The sequence below is a fragment of the Amblyomma maculatum genome, chromosome 9, assembly GCF_055883805.1.
Source record: "Amblyomma maculatum isolate TAMU_Amacu chromosome 9, ASM5588380v1, whole genome shotgun sequence".
Taxonomy (NCBI): domain Eukaryota; kingdom Metazoa; phylum Arthropoda; class Arachnida; order Ixodida; family Ixodidae; genus Amblyomma; species Amblyomma maculatum.
Genome location: NC_139352.1, coordinates 74281700 through 74301923, shown reverse-complemented (window position 1 = coordinate 74301923; position 20224 = coordinate 74281700). Strand labels below are relative to the sequence as shown.

At 47.6% G+C, this 20224-nt stretch overlaps 1 protein-coding gene across 1 annotated transcript in view; it reads left to right on the top strand.

Moving 5' to 3' along the window:
- LOC146179440 (uncharacterized) overlaps positions 1-16999 on the top strand; it is a 51645-nt gene extending 34646 nt beyond the window's left edge. The window contains exons 2-5 of the mRNA XM_084579072.1: positions 5900-6222; positions 7202-7303; positions 14490-14675; positions 16468-16999. Of these exons, the coding sequence (XP_084435198.1) occupies positions 5934-6222; positions 7202-7303; positions 14490-14675; positions 16468-16478 (588 nt within the window). The 5' untranslated portion in view covers positions 5900-5933 and the 3' untranslated portion in view covers positions 16479-16999. The remainder of the gene's footprint in view (positions 1-5899; positions 6223-7201; positions 7304-14489; positions 14676-16467) is intronic.
- The last annotated feature ends 3225 nt before the right edge of the window (positions 17000-20224 follow it).

The following is a 20224-nucleotide window of genomic DNA, read 5'->3' as shown; positions in this document are numbered from 1 at the left end:
TTTGGCTGAGTCTAGTGGGCTATGCAAACCACGTTCTACGGAGACGCCTTTTTAACCTATTGCGCGTTGATTGTATAATCCTACTCCTGACTGGCACTCTTTGGTGGCTTCCGGAACTGCGGGGTTATAGGCGAATACGACGTATGCCGGAGGACGACATACCAGGTTTTGTGTTCCGCGTCGACATACATGGCAAGTACATCTGCGACAATCTTAACGGTCTCCGTGAGGCCGTTTGTCTGCGAGTGGTGCGGAGTTGTCTCCCGGTGATTTGTACGACTGTCAACACAGAAGGGCAGGACGATTGGCGTCAGTTCTGCCGTGAATGTAATCCGCTTGTCCGCTACGTCGTTTAGCAGGAATTTTTCCTCGGCTCAGTAGTTTCCGATAACCGGTCGCAACGATGATCCACTTGTTTCCACATGTTGATTCCGAACAAATCCCGCTTACTCGCTACAACACTCGCGACAATTGCTAAGTATAGGGAGCTTGCATGAAGCGATGCATGCTGGGTAATCCGCCATGATGTGGTCGTTGGCAGCAGACGACGCAGCACGGCACTGCCGCACAGCCTCGTCTACATGGTCGCGTAGTGCGCGCAGACGATGCTGGCGCGATCGGACAGGCCGACTTCGGGTTCTTTACGATTCCAGCAATATGTCTGCATGAGGGCGAGAAGGCAAGGGATTCCTCTAGCGACGCTGACGCGAATGGCTCGCACGGGCCAACACACGCGAGAACGACACCAATTCGGACAAGTATAAAACTACATACTTGCTAGAACTAGAAATCATGAATGCCGGCGATGTCGACGGGCGGCCAGGTCCAGACGCATAGTGCAATCAGTCGTTGTCGCGTAGCAACAGGTTCGCGTCGCATTTCTTCATAGCGCGCCCGATTTTTCGGGCACAGCGTCAACGCGTACGAATTCCTCAGGAATCTGCTAACAAAATCACGCACTTATAGCAGCGCACGAAAAGCCGCGTATTTGCTCGGTGGACCATTGAAAATACAAGGCACTTACTCAATTCACCCTGGCTGCGCTGTCCACCGTCTGTTGCCAGCGACATCATGGCGGATTACCCGGCATGCATCACTTCATGCAAGCTCCCTATAGAGTTGAAGAGACGTACTCTTTTGTAACTGACAGCCTCGGAAGGTTTTGAGATAATGTGCGACGTCGACTCGCCACCGCGTGTTCCATTGCGCATGCCCAGATCACTTTGATGCCGATAGATGGCGCCACATACTTGATGTCGGCACATTGACCTGCCCCATCGGAACCAATCAGCTTGTGCGCCCCGCCCACAAGCGGTATAGAGTCACGGTGACGGCTCGCGGATCACGGTATACTCAATCTCTCTAATATTTGCATGGAATGCGGCGTAGTCAGCCAGAAACCTCGAGGTGCCGAGCTGTCGATCAGCTGGTCGTGGGAACACTGCATAATTCATCCCGAAGTAAACGAAAAGAAGAGTCATGATGGAACGAATCGAGATGGAACCCATTGTTTGGCTCGTACGCAACCCGCCAGATAGCGTTGCTTAATTATTTGGAGAAGAGTGTACCATAGGACAGACCATAGACGCCAAAGCCTGGCAATACAGCCACACGGCACCGCCACCAGATGTGCAGTTGTGACGTGCCTCCGTCAACAAGCAGGAAGCCACTGAAAGGTTTGCGAAAATGCTCTTTATTTGAGCGAATAGCCTATAAAGAATCGAACCAAGGCGGCAATAGCAGCAAGCGTGCGCGGCAGTTGTCGAAGTAACAGCGACGGCTCTCATCTATACTAATTTATTGCGGACGGAGAAATTTTGGGATTAGGCGCGAAAAGCGTCTAAACAACGTCGAACCAATTACGCGCGGACATTCAAGATGGATCTCATCATTTCATTCGCTATACAAACAGGCCGCGTGCAGTTAGCTCTGAGCATGAACAAATGTTATTGTAAATATAGTATGCGTGTGGTAATACAAGGAAGTCATATGATTCGTAGATGGGATTTTCATAATGCAAATTTGCCATACAGAAGAAAATTTACTTCGGTGTGTTTCATGCAGCGCACATATATCATTAAAACCACAGCAAATACGGCCCCACTCAAAATCTGCAATTCGCTGGCGCTGGCCGCACTACGCTCCGTGTAAACAAGTAGTGCATTATCTGGTTTTTGACAGAAACCACACAGCTCGCGGGTTCCGACTCTAAACCTGCCGAAGATTTCAGGTTTATTTCATGCCGTCAAGTTATTTTGTCCTCTATCAGGAACTATATATATCTGATCACCAGTACATGTATACATTCGAAATGTTCAGCGTATTTGCTGTTGCAACTTCTGAGAAGTTGAGGATAGGATATCTGCTGTAACCAGTTTTCGTCTTCGACGATGCTCTCGCTAATGTCCTCTCCTTTTTCGTGGTACAAAGGAAAGAAAAGAGCGGCAGGATGCTATTTCGGCGCACATTGCCGAGAAAGATTATTTAATAAATCACTAACGCCACCACGACTGTAGAGCACACCATGTTTTTTTTGGCGGGCTTCGTGCAGCAGACTCTCCGAGGGAGCCAGAGTCTCAGAGGGCTTCGCTAGAGAGTTTACATCTCCGATTTTCGCGATACACGTATACATACAAAAGAGGGACGTCGCGGCGCGCAGGCTTCCGGTGAGTATCACGCTCGCGTACTCACGCGGCGGCGCGCTACACGTGTACGTGATCCGCGATACAGACGTGGCTTTTCAATTTCGAGGAATACCGTCCCAAAGCAATAAAGGCCCCCAAGGATAACAGGTGGCTGACGGAATGATGTGAGAAGCTTAAGAGTGTCTACACCTTGCAAGCATTGTTTATTTCTTCGCGACAACTGACTAGGCGGAAGTTTGGGCACGCAGGAGTGTCACAGCTACGGGAATACAATATATCACAAAAATGGCGCATTACAAAAGCAAAAAGGGTACCTACAGTACATGCTCACTAATATATGTTGGTTGTGAAACCTTCCTTGCATGTACGATCTTTATTCTGCACGGAAAACCATAATGTCTCGAGTTTGTAAGCTGACTTTATTAGCCGCGTTTCTAAAGCATCCTTCCATCTGGCGTTGTCCTGTCGCCTCGTCTTAGGTTAAACGTAGGACGTTCCCGTCTCATTGCGTCGTCACCTCCGCCATACCGCAGCCGGGAGCAATCAGCGAGTCCTCGCTGATGTCCTGCCTTCTGGTGTACTTAAGCGTACTTTGCGTCGTTTTACCTCGTCTTTTTTTGTTTTTCTTTTCTTTTATTTTCTTTTACCGCTAACGAGCCCGTTCCCGCAACGAGGCGCTTTTCTTCCCGGTGGGCTCAAAGGTAGCAGCTGTTGTAAGGGGTGAACGTCGACACTTGCGCCTTGAACCAACAGCGGAGAGTTGGAACTGCGGTACTGAACGCAGTGGTACACTTACTGAATAAGAATACAACTGAATACCTGCTCGTGACGCGTGTATAGAACTTGGCCTTAGTGTAGTGGTAAAAGTGATGAGAATATGGTGGAGCAGGGCGCGAACATGCAAGAATAATGGAAATGATGGCACTCACTGTTTGTGTATAACTATTCATACTCAAGAACCAGATGCGTGCCGTTTTAAATGATACGTTTAAGCTTCTTGCCGTGAGTCTTCATGCCGTGACTGATCCAGAATCTCTATTTAAGGCATTTTTTCTCATGATATAATAACAATGTGATAACAGCGGCATAGCAATAACCCGCATAGAATAAAAATAGTTGTATTCCGCTGCCACTACTCACCGATGAGGCCGATACTGCAGGCTAGCAAATATGATTTGACTTATGCTTAAAGCAGCCAAGTTTGATGTGCAAAGGAAAACGACAGGTGTAACATGGAGAGAGAAGAAAACAGCACTGTGAGTCAGATAACAGGTGCGAGTTAATCATATCTGGTCGAATTCAAGAAGAAATGGGCATAGCAGAAAATGCGAAGACAGACAGCTGATGCATCCTTGGGACAACGAGTTGGATTTTAGGAAAAGTGAACAGCACGGAGCAGCGGGGAGTCGAGTGTGCGTGAGATCAAAATATGTTTGGGTCAGGGACAACCAGCAGCAACTGTTTTTAATGAGGACGATCGTAACTATCTTGAGGGTATAAATGGATCTCTACTTGTGCTTCTAATTGTTTTAATTGTGTGCCTCCGCAACATTCAGTGTTGGGTCGACTGAGGGGCCGTCTTCATTAGCGCTAGCCGATTGGACGAGCCGGCACCTACTAGGAAAAGTGGTGCCTGTGTTTGCCGATTGAACATTTCTGCTCTGTTAAGGGTTCTGTTAAAAATCACAAAGCATTCAATTACAGGAGTCAAAATGTTTCCTATAGATTCGTCTACGCCTATCAAGGTTCGGACGCTGTCTGCAATAGCGATATTAAAATGCGCTGGATCCCTTCGTGTGTTTCGGGTATATTTGATGTGCCTATTTTGTCTTACCAACGAGTTATATGACGAGTTCATAAACAGAAAAGTTTCCGCAAAAGTTGTTCATAATGTCAACCGTCTACATGAGGCAATCCTAAACAACCAGGTTTGAATTACTCTCAAACAGCCTCCAAATACATGAATTTTAGGAGAGTTCGTGAAAGAGAAAAGTTGCCTATGTACGTCCGCGCGCCTAGCTTTGTAAGCGTGAGATGCATTGTAGGTACGTGCACAGGACAAGAACATCACGCTTAATTGCCGGGAGTAAGCAACACACACAAAAAAAATCTAGTGGCCGCCCATGTGTTTGATTGGTAACTTATATGATACGGATCGTACCGATCAGCAGATGACTGAATAACCAAAAAAGAAATCCTGAAAAAAAAAAAAAAAAAAAACTCCCGGGATAAGTGTTACGCGATGATAAGGTGCAGCTGCACAAGGCAGTAAATTAAATGTTTGTGTTCATTATTAATTTTCATCTTCCCAAATAGGATGTGAACTTCATTATGCTGTCATTGGTAAATTGTAACGTCACTATATTTGGACCAATCAGCATGATGAGTTGTTGTGACGTCATGCTTGATGTCACTGCATGCTGATATGCTCAGCTTGGACATCAGCAGGTAGCTTGGCAGCCAGCAGCAAACATCGCGTAGCTCAGAAGAGCGCGTTGTAGGGCTAGTTCTGCATAGTATATAATGCGCAACAACTTAAACAGGACACAGGAAGAAACACAACAGTTCACGAGCGCTCGTGAACTGTTGTATGTGTTTCTTCCTGTGTCCTGTTTAAGTTGCGCATTTCTCTTATATATCGCGTAGCTCAATGGGGGCATTTTAAAGTTGTAAATTTAGGAAAATTATGGCATGTTTTCTGTGCTAACTACCTACGACAATAATAAAAAAAAAAAAAACGAACTGTATCGCACTCTCGATATTCCTGCTGAGCCTATTAATTTTCAGAGTTACGCGACAAACCGTGGCAGCCATTAAAACTAAATGCGAGCTTTCTAGTCGAGCTTTCCTGGGCGCGGCGCGGTTACGCCAACGCTGCAAAATCGGGAAACGTGCCCATATCAGCCTTCGTTTCAGGTAACGTTACCATCTTATCTCGGCTCCGCGCGTACTAGCCATCTACCGTGCATCTGTGGTTTGGTTTGGTTTGTGGGGTTTAACGTCCCAAAGCGACTCAGGCTATGAGAGATGCCGTAGTGGAGGACTCCGGAAATGTCGACCACCTGGGGTTCTTTAACGCGCACTGACATCGCACAGCACACGGGCACCTCGCTTTTCGACTCCATCGAGGGGTTGCCGCCGAGGCCGGGATTCGATCCCGCGTCCTTGCGAACAGTAGTCGAGCGCCGTAACCACTGCGCCACCCCGGCGGGGTCTACCGTGCATCTGTGTCTAAGCGAATCGCCGTCGTTCAGCTGCTGCAGGAGCAGAGACAGCGGATGCCACGGGATGCCTGCCTCTGCCGGCAGCGCCGCTGACGGGGCGAGCAGTGGGGGCGCTGCTTGCGTCCGCATCGTGCCGGCCCTGGTGGCAGCCGCCACGTTACTGGGCTGCGCCCTGGGAGCGTCGGCCGCCAGCACCACGTCGGCACCGTCATCAGAGGAAGGCCGTGGAATAATCGACACGGCGCAAAACTTGCGCGTGTTCAAGCCTCGGGCCAAACACTGCATCAAGAACGTCATCAACTACCGGGACGCGCCGCCGGACAGGAGAGGGCGCTTCCACATACTGCTCGGCCGTAAGACGTTTCCCATTACCCTATTCGTAAAGAGCTGTAGGGAAAAGATCTGAAGGACGGGGTACTGGGAGGAGAAAGGTAGATAGCGAGCATTTACTTGTGAGAATGTGTTCATTGGTCGTTATGTTCGCCTCTTTTTATCTAATTCAGCGTCCTTTAGAGCTTGTTCACTTTGTCATTATCCAACTCGCCTATAGTTCTATATATATATCGTGCCTTAGGGTGGAAGAGGGTATCGGTCAATTTCATCCTTCAGGTTAACAGAAGGCCCGAAACGTTTTTTTCCGCCTTGCCTAAACTTCTCTGCAGAAGATGTGACAATAAGCGTTGAAATCACACAGGAAAGGGCGCAGCGCAAGTGTGCATGGTTGTCCGAGGTCGCAACCTTCTCCAGCCGTGCCTTCCTTCCGAAGCGTGAATGATCGTGTACAACCCCCCCCCCCCCCCTCCTTCCCCAAACACATTACATAGATCCGAGCGCGCCTCAGCAGCGTACACGACTCTCAACTCACGCCACTTCAGAATAATAAAAAAAAAAATAGATTAGGCACGCCACGTTACCACGGAACATCGCAGTTCATTGTGTTCAAGCGCACTAGAAATCGAGTTACTTTCAGAATCTGCGTGAAAACCAGCACACCTGAATTGAAAACCCTCACGTCTACCGTCCGTCAATGAATCTCGTTGTGTCGCTCATGCCTCGGCATTACTGCGGGACGACGGTATTATCCGAACGCAGACATGTACCTTTCCCTTCGTATCTTCATTTATTTTTTTCCATCACTGGTTTCAAGCAGCCGGGCGAACTCTCCTTAAGCAGTTTACCTTCCTATCATTCCTCGCTTTTACAGCGCATTATTTGTTTTTACCTACGCTGCTATGCTGTACAGTATCGTCGTAATAACTGGTGTCACTGTGTGTCGAGCTTCGCGTTTCCTGTCGGATATCTAAACACGACTGACGCTTGCCTCTCTCCCAGGTATGGTGGAATACGTCGACCAAATGACCGAGCAAAACTACAAAGCCAAGGTTAGGCTTTTGGCAAAGAGTGGGACCATGCTTCACGACAAGTTCAACGACGGTGAGTCAACCAACCAACTTTTACTGCGTCCATACACTCGTGAAAATTTACAGAACGGTTTCAGCGGTTGCTCTGCATCTGCTAATCAATCACAGCTGATCCACAAGCAAGACAAGATTTTGCTCGGGTTAGAAGACCCCGGGGATTTGTGCTTTCGTATTGATACCAAGTGCAAAGGCAATATTGTTCCTTGACCCGTATCTCAATGTGCAGTTAATCACTTGACTTGCACTGAAATTTAAGTACAGGCTAAAATGGCGTTCTACTGCAAAGTAGTTGTTGCTTCAAAACATTTTTTGGATCGGAATGTATCGAAACTGGTAAACGTTCTGCTCACATTAAAGACAGGGCCAGATCAAAACCGCTACGATAAACAAGAACGTGGCGAGGCCTGTTAAATATAACTGTTTCATCAGGAGACGAGATTATTCTGATCTACAAGGAACATCGAGTTTAGGCCACCGTATAGGCCCCCGCGGGCTCTATAGAGCAACGCGACTCATCGCGGTTCCAGGGCCACGTGTCCGTGCCTCCGCTCGTGGTGCTGGAGGAAGCGTGCAGCTTTCCTCTCCCTCGCCGGCTGGATGCGAAGCTGTAAATCATGCTCGTATACGCCCACCAACCTCCACCGTTTGCTCACGAAACATGGCTGGCACGCTGTGGTTCATTTCTGCTTCCTTCGTTGCTAGATTCCTTCGGACCTGTTATCGGGCTGCAGCTGCCGGAGCAGCCGCTTTATGCTGCTTTTGCGAGTGTTGAACGGGGGTTTAATCCTGATAGCGGTTTGCACACCGATATATGCGTGAAGAACTCACTACGGGAATGGCACCCGATTCCGTAGTCGCAGCTGAAAATTTCCTTATTGCCCAGGCCAAAGGTGAACTGTGGGCGCCATTTGGCGGTCCACTACGAAATAACCTAAAAAGTCAGTGATGACCATGAGACACCCAAATAACACTACTTTTGAGTGTGATCAATTAAGGGGAAATGAGGGTGCTCGTTATAATACATGAATGAAAGAAGCCAACAGCCGGCGAGGCCAAGGAAAGCGTTGGGGATGGTACTTTGTCTTTTTTTATGTTTACTTAGATAATCACCGAAATTAGTAATGTAATCTGTTTAGGGGGAAAGATAATTAAACACAAAGTAGAAGAAAAAACAACGTGCCGATGGTGGGAACCGAACCCACGACCTCCGAATATCGCGATATTCGTAGGTCGTGGGTTCGGTTCCCACCATCGGCGTTCCACGTCCGCCGCAATGGTTGAGGGTGGTGCTGGTGAACACTCTCAAGGTTCGTATACAGACAACATAAATACCCAAGTAAGTAGCAGGGGGGACAGCGGCCGATGTAGCTCAGTTGGAGGAGCACCGGACGCGATATTCGGAGGTCGTGGGTTCGGTTCCCACCATCGGCACGTTGTTTTTTCTTCTACTTTGTGTTTAATTATATTTCCCCTAAACAGATTGCATTACTAATTTCTGTGATTATCCAAGTAAACATTAAAAAAAAAGAAAAGAAAATACGTAAAGTATCATCCCCGACGCTTTCCTTGGCCTCGCCGACTGTTGGCTTCTTTCCTCCACGAATATGTGGTCATTTAGAAGGGACTCGGTGTGGGCGTGGTGCGGAAGGTTGTCAGGATGCGTCGTCCGCATGTTCATGCTTTCCGAGTGCGCAATCCGTAAGTGCGGGTTGACGCAGCGTCATCATTGCATTCGCTATATAACTCCCCAGAAGGATGGAAAATGTGTTTCTCCCCCCCCCCCCCCCCCCCTTCTCTTTTATTTGAGAATGAACGAAGTTGTGAAATTTTATATTAGTGCGAAATGAAACGTTGGAGAGGAGAGGAGCCCTGCAACTGTCAGTCACACATTTACAGGACGTGGTCGGGTTTTAGAAAAAAAAAAAAATGTTCGTACAATGGTATTTCGCTTCAGGGCCGGGTCCGGAGTGTTCACGGGGTAGCCGTAAATCACTAATCAGAATAAGAAATTTTTTAAATATTTATGTGTTCCTCGTTCTTGATTTGGATTCCCTGGACTACGCTGTGTGAACTAATGGCGAAACAATCTGTTTTTAAAGCATGATGGAGGAATGCAGTTTCTCCTTCTTCAAAAGAAGATGTATATGCGGTTTCACTAAGTGACCATGTAAGTACTAGTACATATAAGTACACGTAAGTACATATAAGTATGTGTAAGTATGTGTAAGTCCATGTAAGTGCGTGTAAGTGCATGTAAGTACACGTGAATGCATATAAGTACATGCCACTAAGCACTTCCTAATTAAAATTAAATATTCATCACGTGTTCTAGCGGCTGTAAACAGACGCTAAAACACGTGATCAGTATTTCGTATTTGGTCAAAGTGCATTCCGGAGAAACCAACTCAAAGATTAAGAACATAAACTTGTCCAAAAGTGATATAGGAAATGACGAGCCATATTCAATGATAGTGTGGGGACTTCGTATAGAGAATCGCTGTAAAAGTAATCAGACAAAATGAACTACTCTCATAATGAATGATCATGAAAAGGACAATAACAATGTAAAAATGCAACAATTCAACAAACGACCCACCCACTGCACAGTGTCCGCGCCCGCCGTTTGCAGAGAAAGCGTGCTTAGATTATTTTTTTATTTCCTCCGGCTCTCCTGCTGAGGTCGTCGTCCTGGACGGTGCTCCTCGAAGGCGGCGATGAGGTCATCACAGGCTCGCGGTGTTCATAAATATTCCTCCCTTATGTCCGAGCGTCGTGTCAACCAGAGACGGCGACATGTACATCAACAGTAGCAACGTCTGCATCGAGTCAGCAGATCGAGAACACTTTCTGTCTTGACGCGCTAGCAGCGATGTACGCCTACCTTTCTTACTCGTTGGATGTCTATCTAATGTTCGCAACAGCGGCAAGATCAGATATTGATTAGAGCGAGGAATATTTCAAGGAGTGGATTGAGAAGGGTCAACCGAGAGATTTTCTACGAGAAAATCGCGTTGGCCTCTCTATTTTTCCGACCAAGATAGTTGCACAAACGCATTGTGCAAATAGTACCTCCACATGAGCTGCCCGCAAATGCACGCTTAAACGCTTGGAAAGCGAAGGGTGGATACGATGTGCTAGGGACGTTAGGACAATAGACAGCAGATACAGCGCGCTATGTTGATTAGTTTTATAACACTCGCCTATTATTAAATAAGGCGGAAGTTTAAAGACAAAGCAACAAGCCATAACCGTGCGTGACCGTGTTCACTCGTCACATTTACCCTGCACCTATAACCTAAAGAACCGGCGCCCCGCGACATGAATACAGATACTTGCTGCTCCAACACTCTTCGTGGAAGTCACTAAGTAAAGCTTACCTGTGGCGGTACGACATGGTACACCCAGGTTTTATGAACCCTGGAATCGACACGAACATTTTGCGCCACCGCAGCATTCGTTGAAGTTCATATTGCAGCAGAGGCAAACGTCCGGGTTTTTAAAAATTTGGGAGGGACATTTTCATTTTTGTTGTGCGTTTTGCAGAATATAAAAAAAGTAATACGTGGATAGCACGGAAAAACGAGAAATCATTTATTGCCGATTTTTTTTTTTTAACTCTCATGCTGCTTTGGTTCCAGCCGCCGGACAATGACTGTGACATCGCGGGCTTCTTGAGGTGGCACGAGGAATACAAAATTACGGTGTGGTCGCTGCTTTGTTATATTGCGCACCAACTCTTACGCAAAGCCTGCCTACGGGTTGGAATCACACGCGCGCGCGCGCGCGCGCGCGCACGCACGCACGCACGCACACACGCACACACGCACACACACACACACACACACACACACACACACACACACACACACACACACACACACACACACACACACACACACACACACACACACACGCACGCACGCACGCACGCACGCACGCACACACACACACACACACACACACACACACGCACACACACACACACACACACACACACACACACACACACACACACACACACACACACACACACACACACACACACACACACACACACACACACACACACACACACACACACACACACACACACACACATACACACAATTAACAAGCTGCAACTATAGTGCATATTTTTTCGTTTACGTTACTTCAACACTTGCAAGCCTGCGTGAAAACACACACGCATAAAAAATTAACAAGCAGCGATTCTAGCGCATTTGCTTATCACTCGAGTTACTTTAACACGTCTGTAGCGTCATTCCAAATAGAGAGAGAGATAGGGAAATACCTGTCTTAAAACTTGGTCTCTCTACATCTCAGAGCTGCTAGCATCTGGTGACATTAAAAAGACAGAATTTGTCACGGTGAGTGAATTCGAGGGACCATTTTCTGTCGGAATGCTGTTATCAAAAGTTGGATATCATTCAGAGTTCGCGGCAATGAGCCAACCAAGACTTTTCAAATAATGGTTTCTTGTCGGTTTTTGTTTACGGGACTCAAAGCATAGTGCAGGGTATCATTTTCTTCTATGCACGATAGGCCGTGGTTGGCAGACGCTATCCCAGGGTGTTCTCCTTTACGAGCCGGCTAATTGCTACGACATCTGCCGTGATGCCGTAAAACGACTTTTATTTCTGGACGGGTTGACGTTCCATGAGCAGCGTGCGGCGTCGCTTTGCCGGTGCCCGCCATTTCTGAGCGAGACTAGAGATTTTAATTTGTCGTCACGTGTGAAAGGCGACACGAGTGCTTGCATCGTGAATGCGTCCCGCTGATTGCGTACGCTTCCGTACATGTACCGTATTCGGCCTAGCAGCACTGTAGGCGTTGTCAGTAATAAGGTCCTCTCAGTGCGAGCATATATAAGTAAAAAAGAGATGCTTTCGTGGAAATAACACGTCATTAGCTTTCCTTTTAGAAAACTCGGTGAGACTGAAATTACTAGCAGGCTTATTAAAGTTTGTCCCAAATATGGCCCATTGGGATCCCAATATTTTGGGACATGAAAAAGCGCAGGGAAAAAAAAATGAGACGGTGGTTTAGCTTGGCTAAGCACGACACATGCTGAATCAATGTTTAACACTCGATTAATTATGCTTTATTAATTTGGCTTTTCTTTACCTGGATTGGCTCATTTTGCTTCGTTTACCTTCTACTTATCTCACGAAGGAGGCTTCATTACGGTCTCTAGTTTAACTTTGTCAGAAACTCAGAAGAGATGAGGACGAGGAAGACGACTACATTCGAAACGTAGCGTGAATTCTGACTGCCACTAACGGCGCAAGCGCATTCAGTCGCCCCTCGCAGGCATCTTTGCATCAACACTTCTGTATACTAAGGCGAAAGCCTTTAATGGCTCATACTCACTGCGCCCGGCATCCTGTCCCACTATAATTGCAATCAAATGACGTCATCAACCAAAACACACATCATAAGTATCCTCGTCTACCGTCAGGAATATTAAAAATAAATTCGGTCTCCACCGGGAATGGAATCTCCATCCCTTGGATCCCCAGCCAAATGTTTTAACCAACTGCGCCACGCCCGGGATCGTGAAACACACGTCATAATTATCCTTGTCTCCCTTGAAGATGATAGTAGCGATGACGATGAACCTGCAATTAGTGATAATTACAATGATAAGCAACGGTGCATTTAGTTAATGATGGTAATGAGATCAAACGTGATGTATCGTGTGCAAGAGCAACGCTTAGGCTTTCGCATTTCGATAGTGTAGATCCCACAGTGCTCTTGGATTGTTTTACGTGTGCCGTACGTAAATACGTTGGTATTGTCTTTACTTAAATACGTGAGTACGTGTACGTTGAATGGAACTGGGACCGAGCGACTAGCAGAAGTACTTGCTGTAGGGCTAGTTAGTTTATGCTGTAGTGAACTAGTTCATACTCACCAATGGAACGGCGCAAAGACACGATCACAGGAAAAGAAGGCGCTCTTTTTATCCCTCTTCTTTTCCCGTGATCGTGTCCTTGCGCCGTTCCATTGGTCAGTACGGCTAGCGCCTGCCCAAGCCAAAGCGGCACTGCATGGATGCTCGCAATATAAGAAGCATAATGCGTTTTTTTTAAGTGTTTCCTTTGTAGCTCTGAGATTACGGTTATGTGCGATTGTGACACAATGGAACTTTGACAAATAGCCTAAATTTCACGTAAGGTGTAGCCGCCTGCCACGCCGTCGATATGGATATCGCCTGAAGGAGAATATCGGCAAATGACGCCCAGCTCTGCCGGCGGAGTCTGCCGCCAAACTTTTGTTCAGGTTTCTCGCACAGCGCGTAGAGGAACTTTTAATGCGTAAGCATCAATAGGAATCACGGTGCGAAAAAATGCCAGCAGAAAGTGTGTGTCCGCAGAAGGTGTCGGCAACCAGTCGGAGCCACTAATTTTGGTGTATGTGCACTATGGGAAGTTTCGACACTGGTAACATTAACGAGATCTGGCTGGAAAAAACAAGGAGGTTGACAGCCATGTCTTTTGGCATTTGAACAAAACAGTTGGATTAAATTAAATTAAATTGGTTCACAGGAAGGGAAAGGCGCAGTAACTGTCACACTTGCTCTGTGGACACCCGAACCGCGCCGTAAGGGAAGGGAGGAAGGTGGGAATGAAAGCGGAAAGAGAGAAAGAGGAGCCGTAGTGGAGGGCTACGGAGTAATTTCGACCACCTGGGGATCTTTAACGTGCGCTGACATCGCACAGCACACGACGCCTCTTCGTTTCGCCTCCATCGAAACGCAGCCGCCGTGGTCGGGTTCGAACCCGGGAACTCCGGCACAGTAGTCGGGCGTCTTACCACTGCACCACCCCGGCGGGGCAACAAAACAGTTGGAAAGACGGCTGTTGTTGCGGCGCGCGTCTCTCTCTCCCTCTTCCGTTTCTTTACTTTCTCTGCTGTCTGCACGAGGCAGCGGAGGTGGCTCAGCTACAGAGCCAATAGCAGGCCCGTGCATTTTCTTTTCCTTCTTCCTGTGCAGCCACAACAACAACAACAACAACAACAACAAAACAGTTGCCTGGAGAACCTCTTGTCAAGTGCAGCTGCCACTTCGGGTTTACGCTGCATCCTACTGCACCGGTTGTACCCCACTATATGAGCTAAAAGTAACCATGCAATGTTTTAAAACAAGGTCCTAAGGGTTCATAAAGCTTTGCGTTCTTTTCTCTATGTCGTCCTAGCTTTCACGAGGTGTGTCCAGGACCCGTGCTCGCAGCCCCCAGAGCCCGGCTGGTGCCTGCAGAATATGGTGATGTACTATTACGATCCGGACAGAGCCGCCTGCAGCGAGTTCACCTACACTGGCTGCGGAAGGAACTTCAACAACTTCCTCACCAAGCAGGAGTGCCGCAGGATCTGCATAGATGGCAAGTGGGCGTCGCTCTCGGCGTCTGCGCTGAAGCCCGAGCCCCGTTCTCCCGCATGTGATGAAAAAACAACGAAGCTGACGCCATTCGTTACCTGGCATGCATGTGTGCTCTTCTTGTGTTCCATTCCTCTGTTCGGTGTTGTGTCCAGAGAGGGCCTGTTAAAAGCACTTACTTGTTATTACGCTAATGTTCGCACATGCCGTGCCACACTTTGCGTGTTACAAAAAAAAAAAGAAAAAAAAAAGCTAGAACAGTCTTTTCTGACCGTGTACTTCTGTTCTTTGTAAAAACAATTAGAAACGACCGCATGAACGTTGTCTCAGTGTCTGAACGTTTGCACCAGATTTAATCGTTATGTGCAAGGCGCAGTTGCAATGTGCGTTGAGCATTTTTCGTATTTCGATTTTTGTTTAATATTAGGTCACGTTCTTGAGGACTGCCACTTAAGTTTTAAGAAAGGGCGATGGCAGCGAGAGTAGCTAAAGAGAAGGCTATATTTTCAGTTTCTGTTACGATATACTGCGTGCGTTTGTTGCTCATTATACATCACGTGAGTGTGCAGTTTATATAGCCATGCGTGAAGGATATTGCTATTAACACGATGCCGTGTACATGCTACTGCCTATCCGGTAATCGAGTGTACATGTAAGCGTGAAATGGTTACGGGTTCTGTGGCGGCCTTGTCATCCTGAGCGGTCGCATCATCACGGCGTTGTTGGCAGGAGCGAGGGTTCTTCGGCTGTGGTGCATAACTCCCAAAGCCATCGCTTTCCGCAAGACGCTTCCTGTCTCTCATTAAGCTCAGGCATTTGGAGAAAGCGTAAGCATGCCAAGTTTTGGGGGTGGCCCATATAAATTTAGGAGCCACTATTGTGTTGGCCGTAGTCAAATTAGGCTGGACAGCAATTTTGATCAAATTCGGACACAGCCAAAATTTTGGGGTCGCATGATTTACCTATATTATTGAAGGCAGAACTGAGTTGGCCATAGTGAAATTAGGTTGGACGTGAATTTTGGTATAATTCTGGAGGACCATGCAGCGACCAAATTTTGCGGTTGTCCCACCTAAATTTGGAAGTCACCACTGAGTTGGTCATACTCGAATTATAGGTTAAACATGAAATTTAGTCACATTCGGACAAACTGAAATTTCTGGAGTAGAGGGAGAAATTGTTGTGGTGGCCGACCTAAATGTGAAAGTCAACACTGAAATGGCTATGCTGAAATCAGGTTGGATAACGATTTCGGTCAAATTCGGACGAGGTCGATCAGATGTCTTGGGTCTAGAAGATGTGCGGTCAGAAACTTTATGGAACACATGCGGCCTTTTACGATGCCTTAGAGAGCTGCGAACTCGTCTCGTTAAATCTGTTTCGGTTCCTGGATGACTGGAAATCGGTTCCCGGACGTTAGCTCTCGGTTTCTGCTTGATGTTACTTCAAGGTTGCGGATAACGGGAGCTAAAAGCCTTTCATGCTTAAAAAATAAGTTGTAGCCCCGGATTCCAGCGCACTGTTGTTTTCTTTCTTTCGCAAACGCTAATGCTGTGAAAAAAAATTCGCCAGAAAGTCTAGCACCCGTTTTCTCAGAAAGTGTGCGCAATCATAGAGGAAAATGAACTGTGTTAATTTCCATGATTCAGTTTTGCCATGTGCTTACCATTCCTGCACGTTATTTAAAGATAGCGCAAATGGAACAGAGACAAAGATTACAACATTTTGTTGGCGGGAAAACTGACGCGAAATGTTTAGCGTAGTTGAAACTAACTTTCTGTCCTCCGTGCCCGCAGGTCGAACATGACCGGAGCCATTCGGCGCGCGTATGGACGGAGAGCACTTCAAGCGGTGTGCACGAACACAGCACGCATACTGACCGCACGGGAACGCTTTTGCCGGAATAAAAAAAGACGTCTGAGTTATTATTCTACTTCAGCTGCGGATTTCTCGTACGCCCAACTGGTGAATTCCCCTCTCACGAGACAGACCTAGAAGAACGCACGTGCGTGCAGGTGCCCGCGGATGTTTTAAAAACCGAAAACCTCGATAAATTTCAATTTCATCGCCGATGTTAATTACGCTGCAAGGTCTGAATTATTTCCTCGGCTACTAAACCAAACGGTTCTGAATAAAAAGTTTTGATTCATACGGAAAGTTGGGCAAGTTGAACGTTTAGCGCGATGAGAGACGGTATACAGACCTGTCCACCGTAGACAGCGTCCATCCATGTGTTTCTTCCTGTCTGTCTTCTCGCTTCTGGATACTCTTCAGCACGATTGTTGAATAAATTGTTCCTCTCTCTCATCTACATAAGGAGCCGCAATATGAAGCCGTTTTTCGCATCTCTTCTTTGCAGCGTTCCGGCTGACTCGTGCCCGTAACAGGGTAAAGTGCACGTGCCCTGACAGGAGCGCCGGTAAACTGACCGTCAGGAATTGATTCGTACGTATAGCCCTAGCTCGAGCACGTGGACTGCTGCCGACTCATGAGGGCGACGTTTCCGCACTGAGGAGGCGCATTATTAGTACCGCTGCTCTACGCTGTAGGGTGCACCTGAGAGCTTTAAACAGTACAGACGGAGTAAGAGCTAGCACTATAGAGTCCATATTTTAGCAAAACCAGGGGGCGTCCTGCGTCTGTCACAAAAAAAAAACAAAACCTGATGGGTCGGGAAAGATCGCACTAAGCAGCGCACAGTCATGCGCGCGCATGTCACCTTGGGGCATTATCATGCATTGTCGACCATTCAGGAAAGTTTGTTGCCGAGCTGGCAGATGACAACCGAGCGCTGATAGTTAGCCGGCTGTGGGACGTCACAATATAGAGCGACATAGCACGAAACAATACTACTCCCACAACAATAATCAACGATTCTCTAATGTGCTTTCTGCGGGTGCAAAACACACACGGATATATGCGAGGCAGCCCACATTAGCCAGCTGCGAGGCCCTCCTTGTCGAGCACAGGCTTTCGCCTGCTCAACGCACTTAGAATGAAATTGCTCCTGATCGGAGGTTGCAGCAAGAAACATTACTCCCACAACAATGGTATTACTCCCACAACAATGGTCAACAATTCTCTAATGTGCTTTCTGGGGGTGCAAAACACACACGAAGATATGCGAGGCAGCCCACATTAGCCAGTTGCAAAACCCTCCTTGTCGAGCACAGGCTTTCGCCTGCTCAACGCACTTAGAATGAAATTGCACCTGATCGGAGGTTGCAGCACGAAACATTACTCCCACAACAATGGTATTACTCCCACAGCAATGGTCAACGATTCTCTAATGTGCTTTCTGGGGGTGCAAAACACACGAAGATATGCGAGGCAGCCCACATTAGCCAGTTGCAAGGCCCTCCTTGTCGAGCACAGGCTTTCGCCTGCTCAACGCACTTAGAATGCAATTGCTCCTGATCGGAGGTTGCAGCACGAAACATTACACCCACAACAATGGTCAACGATTCTCTAATGTGCTTTCTGGGGGTGCAAAACACACCGAAGATATGCGAGGCAGCCTACATTAGCCAGTTGCAAGGCCCTACTTGTCGAGCACAGGCTTTCGCCTGCTCAACGCACTTAGAATGAAATTGCACCTGATCGGAGGTTGCAGCACGAAACATTACTCCCACAACAATGGTTAACGATTATCTAATGTGCTTTCTGGGGGTGCAAAACACACACGAAGATATGCGAGGCAGCCCACATTATCCTGTTGCAAGGCCCTCCTTGTCGAGCACAGGCTTTCGCCTGCTCAACGCACTTAGAATGAAATTGCTCCTGATTGGAGGTTGCAGCACGAAACATTACTCCCACAACAATGGTCAACGATTCTCTAATGTGCTTTCTGGGGGTGCAAAACACACACGAAGATATGCGAGGCAGCCCACATTAGCCATGCTGCAAGGGCCTCCGTGTCGAGCACAGGCTTTCGCCTGCTCAACGCACTTAGAATGAAATTGCACCTGATCGGAGGTTGCAGCACGAAACATTACTCCCACAACAATGGTATTACTCCCACAGCAATGGTCAACGATTCTCTAATGTGCTTTCTGGGGGTGCAAAACACACACGAAGATATGCGAGGCAGCCCACATTAGCCAGTTGCAAGGCCCTCCTTGTCGAGCACAGGCTTTCGCCTGCTCAACGCACTTAGAATGCAATTGCTCCTGATCGGAGGTTGCAGCACGAAACAATACTCCCACAACAATTGTATTACTCCCACAACAATGGTCAACGATTCTCTAATGTGCTTTCTGGGGGTGCAAAACACAGACGATGATATGCGAGGCAGCCCACATTAGCCAGTTGCAAGGCCCTCCTTGTCGAGCACAGGCTTTCGCCTGCTCAACGCACTTAGAATAAAATTGCTCCTGATCGGAAGTTGCAGCACGAAACATTACACCCACAACAATGGTCAACGATTCTCTAATGTGCTTTCTGGGGGTGCAAAACACACCGAAGATATGCGAGGCAGCCCACATTAGCCAGTTGCAAAGCCCTACTTGTCGAGCACAGGCTTTCGCCTGCTCAACGCACTTAGAATGAAATTGCACCTGATCGGAGGTTGCAGCACGAAACATTACTCCCACAACAATGGTTAATATTATCTAATGTGCTTTCTGGGGGTGCAAAACACACACGAAGATATGCGAGGCAGCCCACATTATCCTGTTGCAAGGCCCTCCTTGTCGAGCACAGGCTTTCGCCTGCTCAACGCACTTAGAATGAAATTGCTCCTGATCGGAGGTTGCAGCACGAAACATTACTCCCACAACAATGGTATTACTCCCACAATGGTCAACGATTCTCTAATGTGCTTTCTGGGTGTGCAAAACACATACGAAGATATGCGAGGCAGCCCACATTAGCCAGCTGCAAGGCCCTCCTTGTCGAGCACAGGCTTTCGCCTGCTCAACGCACTTAGAATGAAATTGCTCCTGATTAGAGGTTGCAGCACGAAACATTACTCCCACAACAATGGTCAACGATTCTCTAATGTGCTTTCTGGGGGTGCAAAACACACACGAAGATATGCGAGGCAGCCCACATTAGCCATGCTGCAAGGCCCTCCTTGTCGAGCACAGGCTTTCGCCTGCTCAACGCACTTAGAATGAAATTGCTCCTGATTGGAGGTTGCAGCACGAAACATTACTCCCACAACAATGGTCAACGATTCTCTAATGTGCTTTCTGGGGGTGCAAAACACACACGAAGATATGCGAGGCAGCCCACATTAGCCATGCTGCAAGGCCCTCCTTGTCGAGCACAGGCTTTCGCCTGCTCAACGCACTTAGAATGAAATTGCTCCTGATTGGAGGTTGCAGCACGAAACATTACTCCCACAACAATGGTCAACGATTCTCTAATGTGCTTTCTGGGGGTGCAAAACACACACGAAGATATGCGAGGCAGCCCACATTAGCCATGCTGCAAGGGCCTCCTTGTCGAGCACAGGCTTTCGCCTGCTCAACGCACTTAGAATGAAATTGCTCCTGATCGGAGGTTGCAGCACGAAACGATATTACTCCCACAAGAAGTGGTCAATAATTA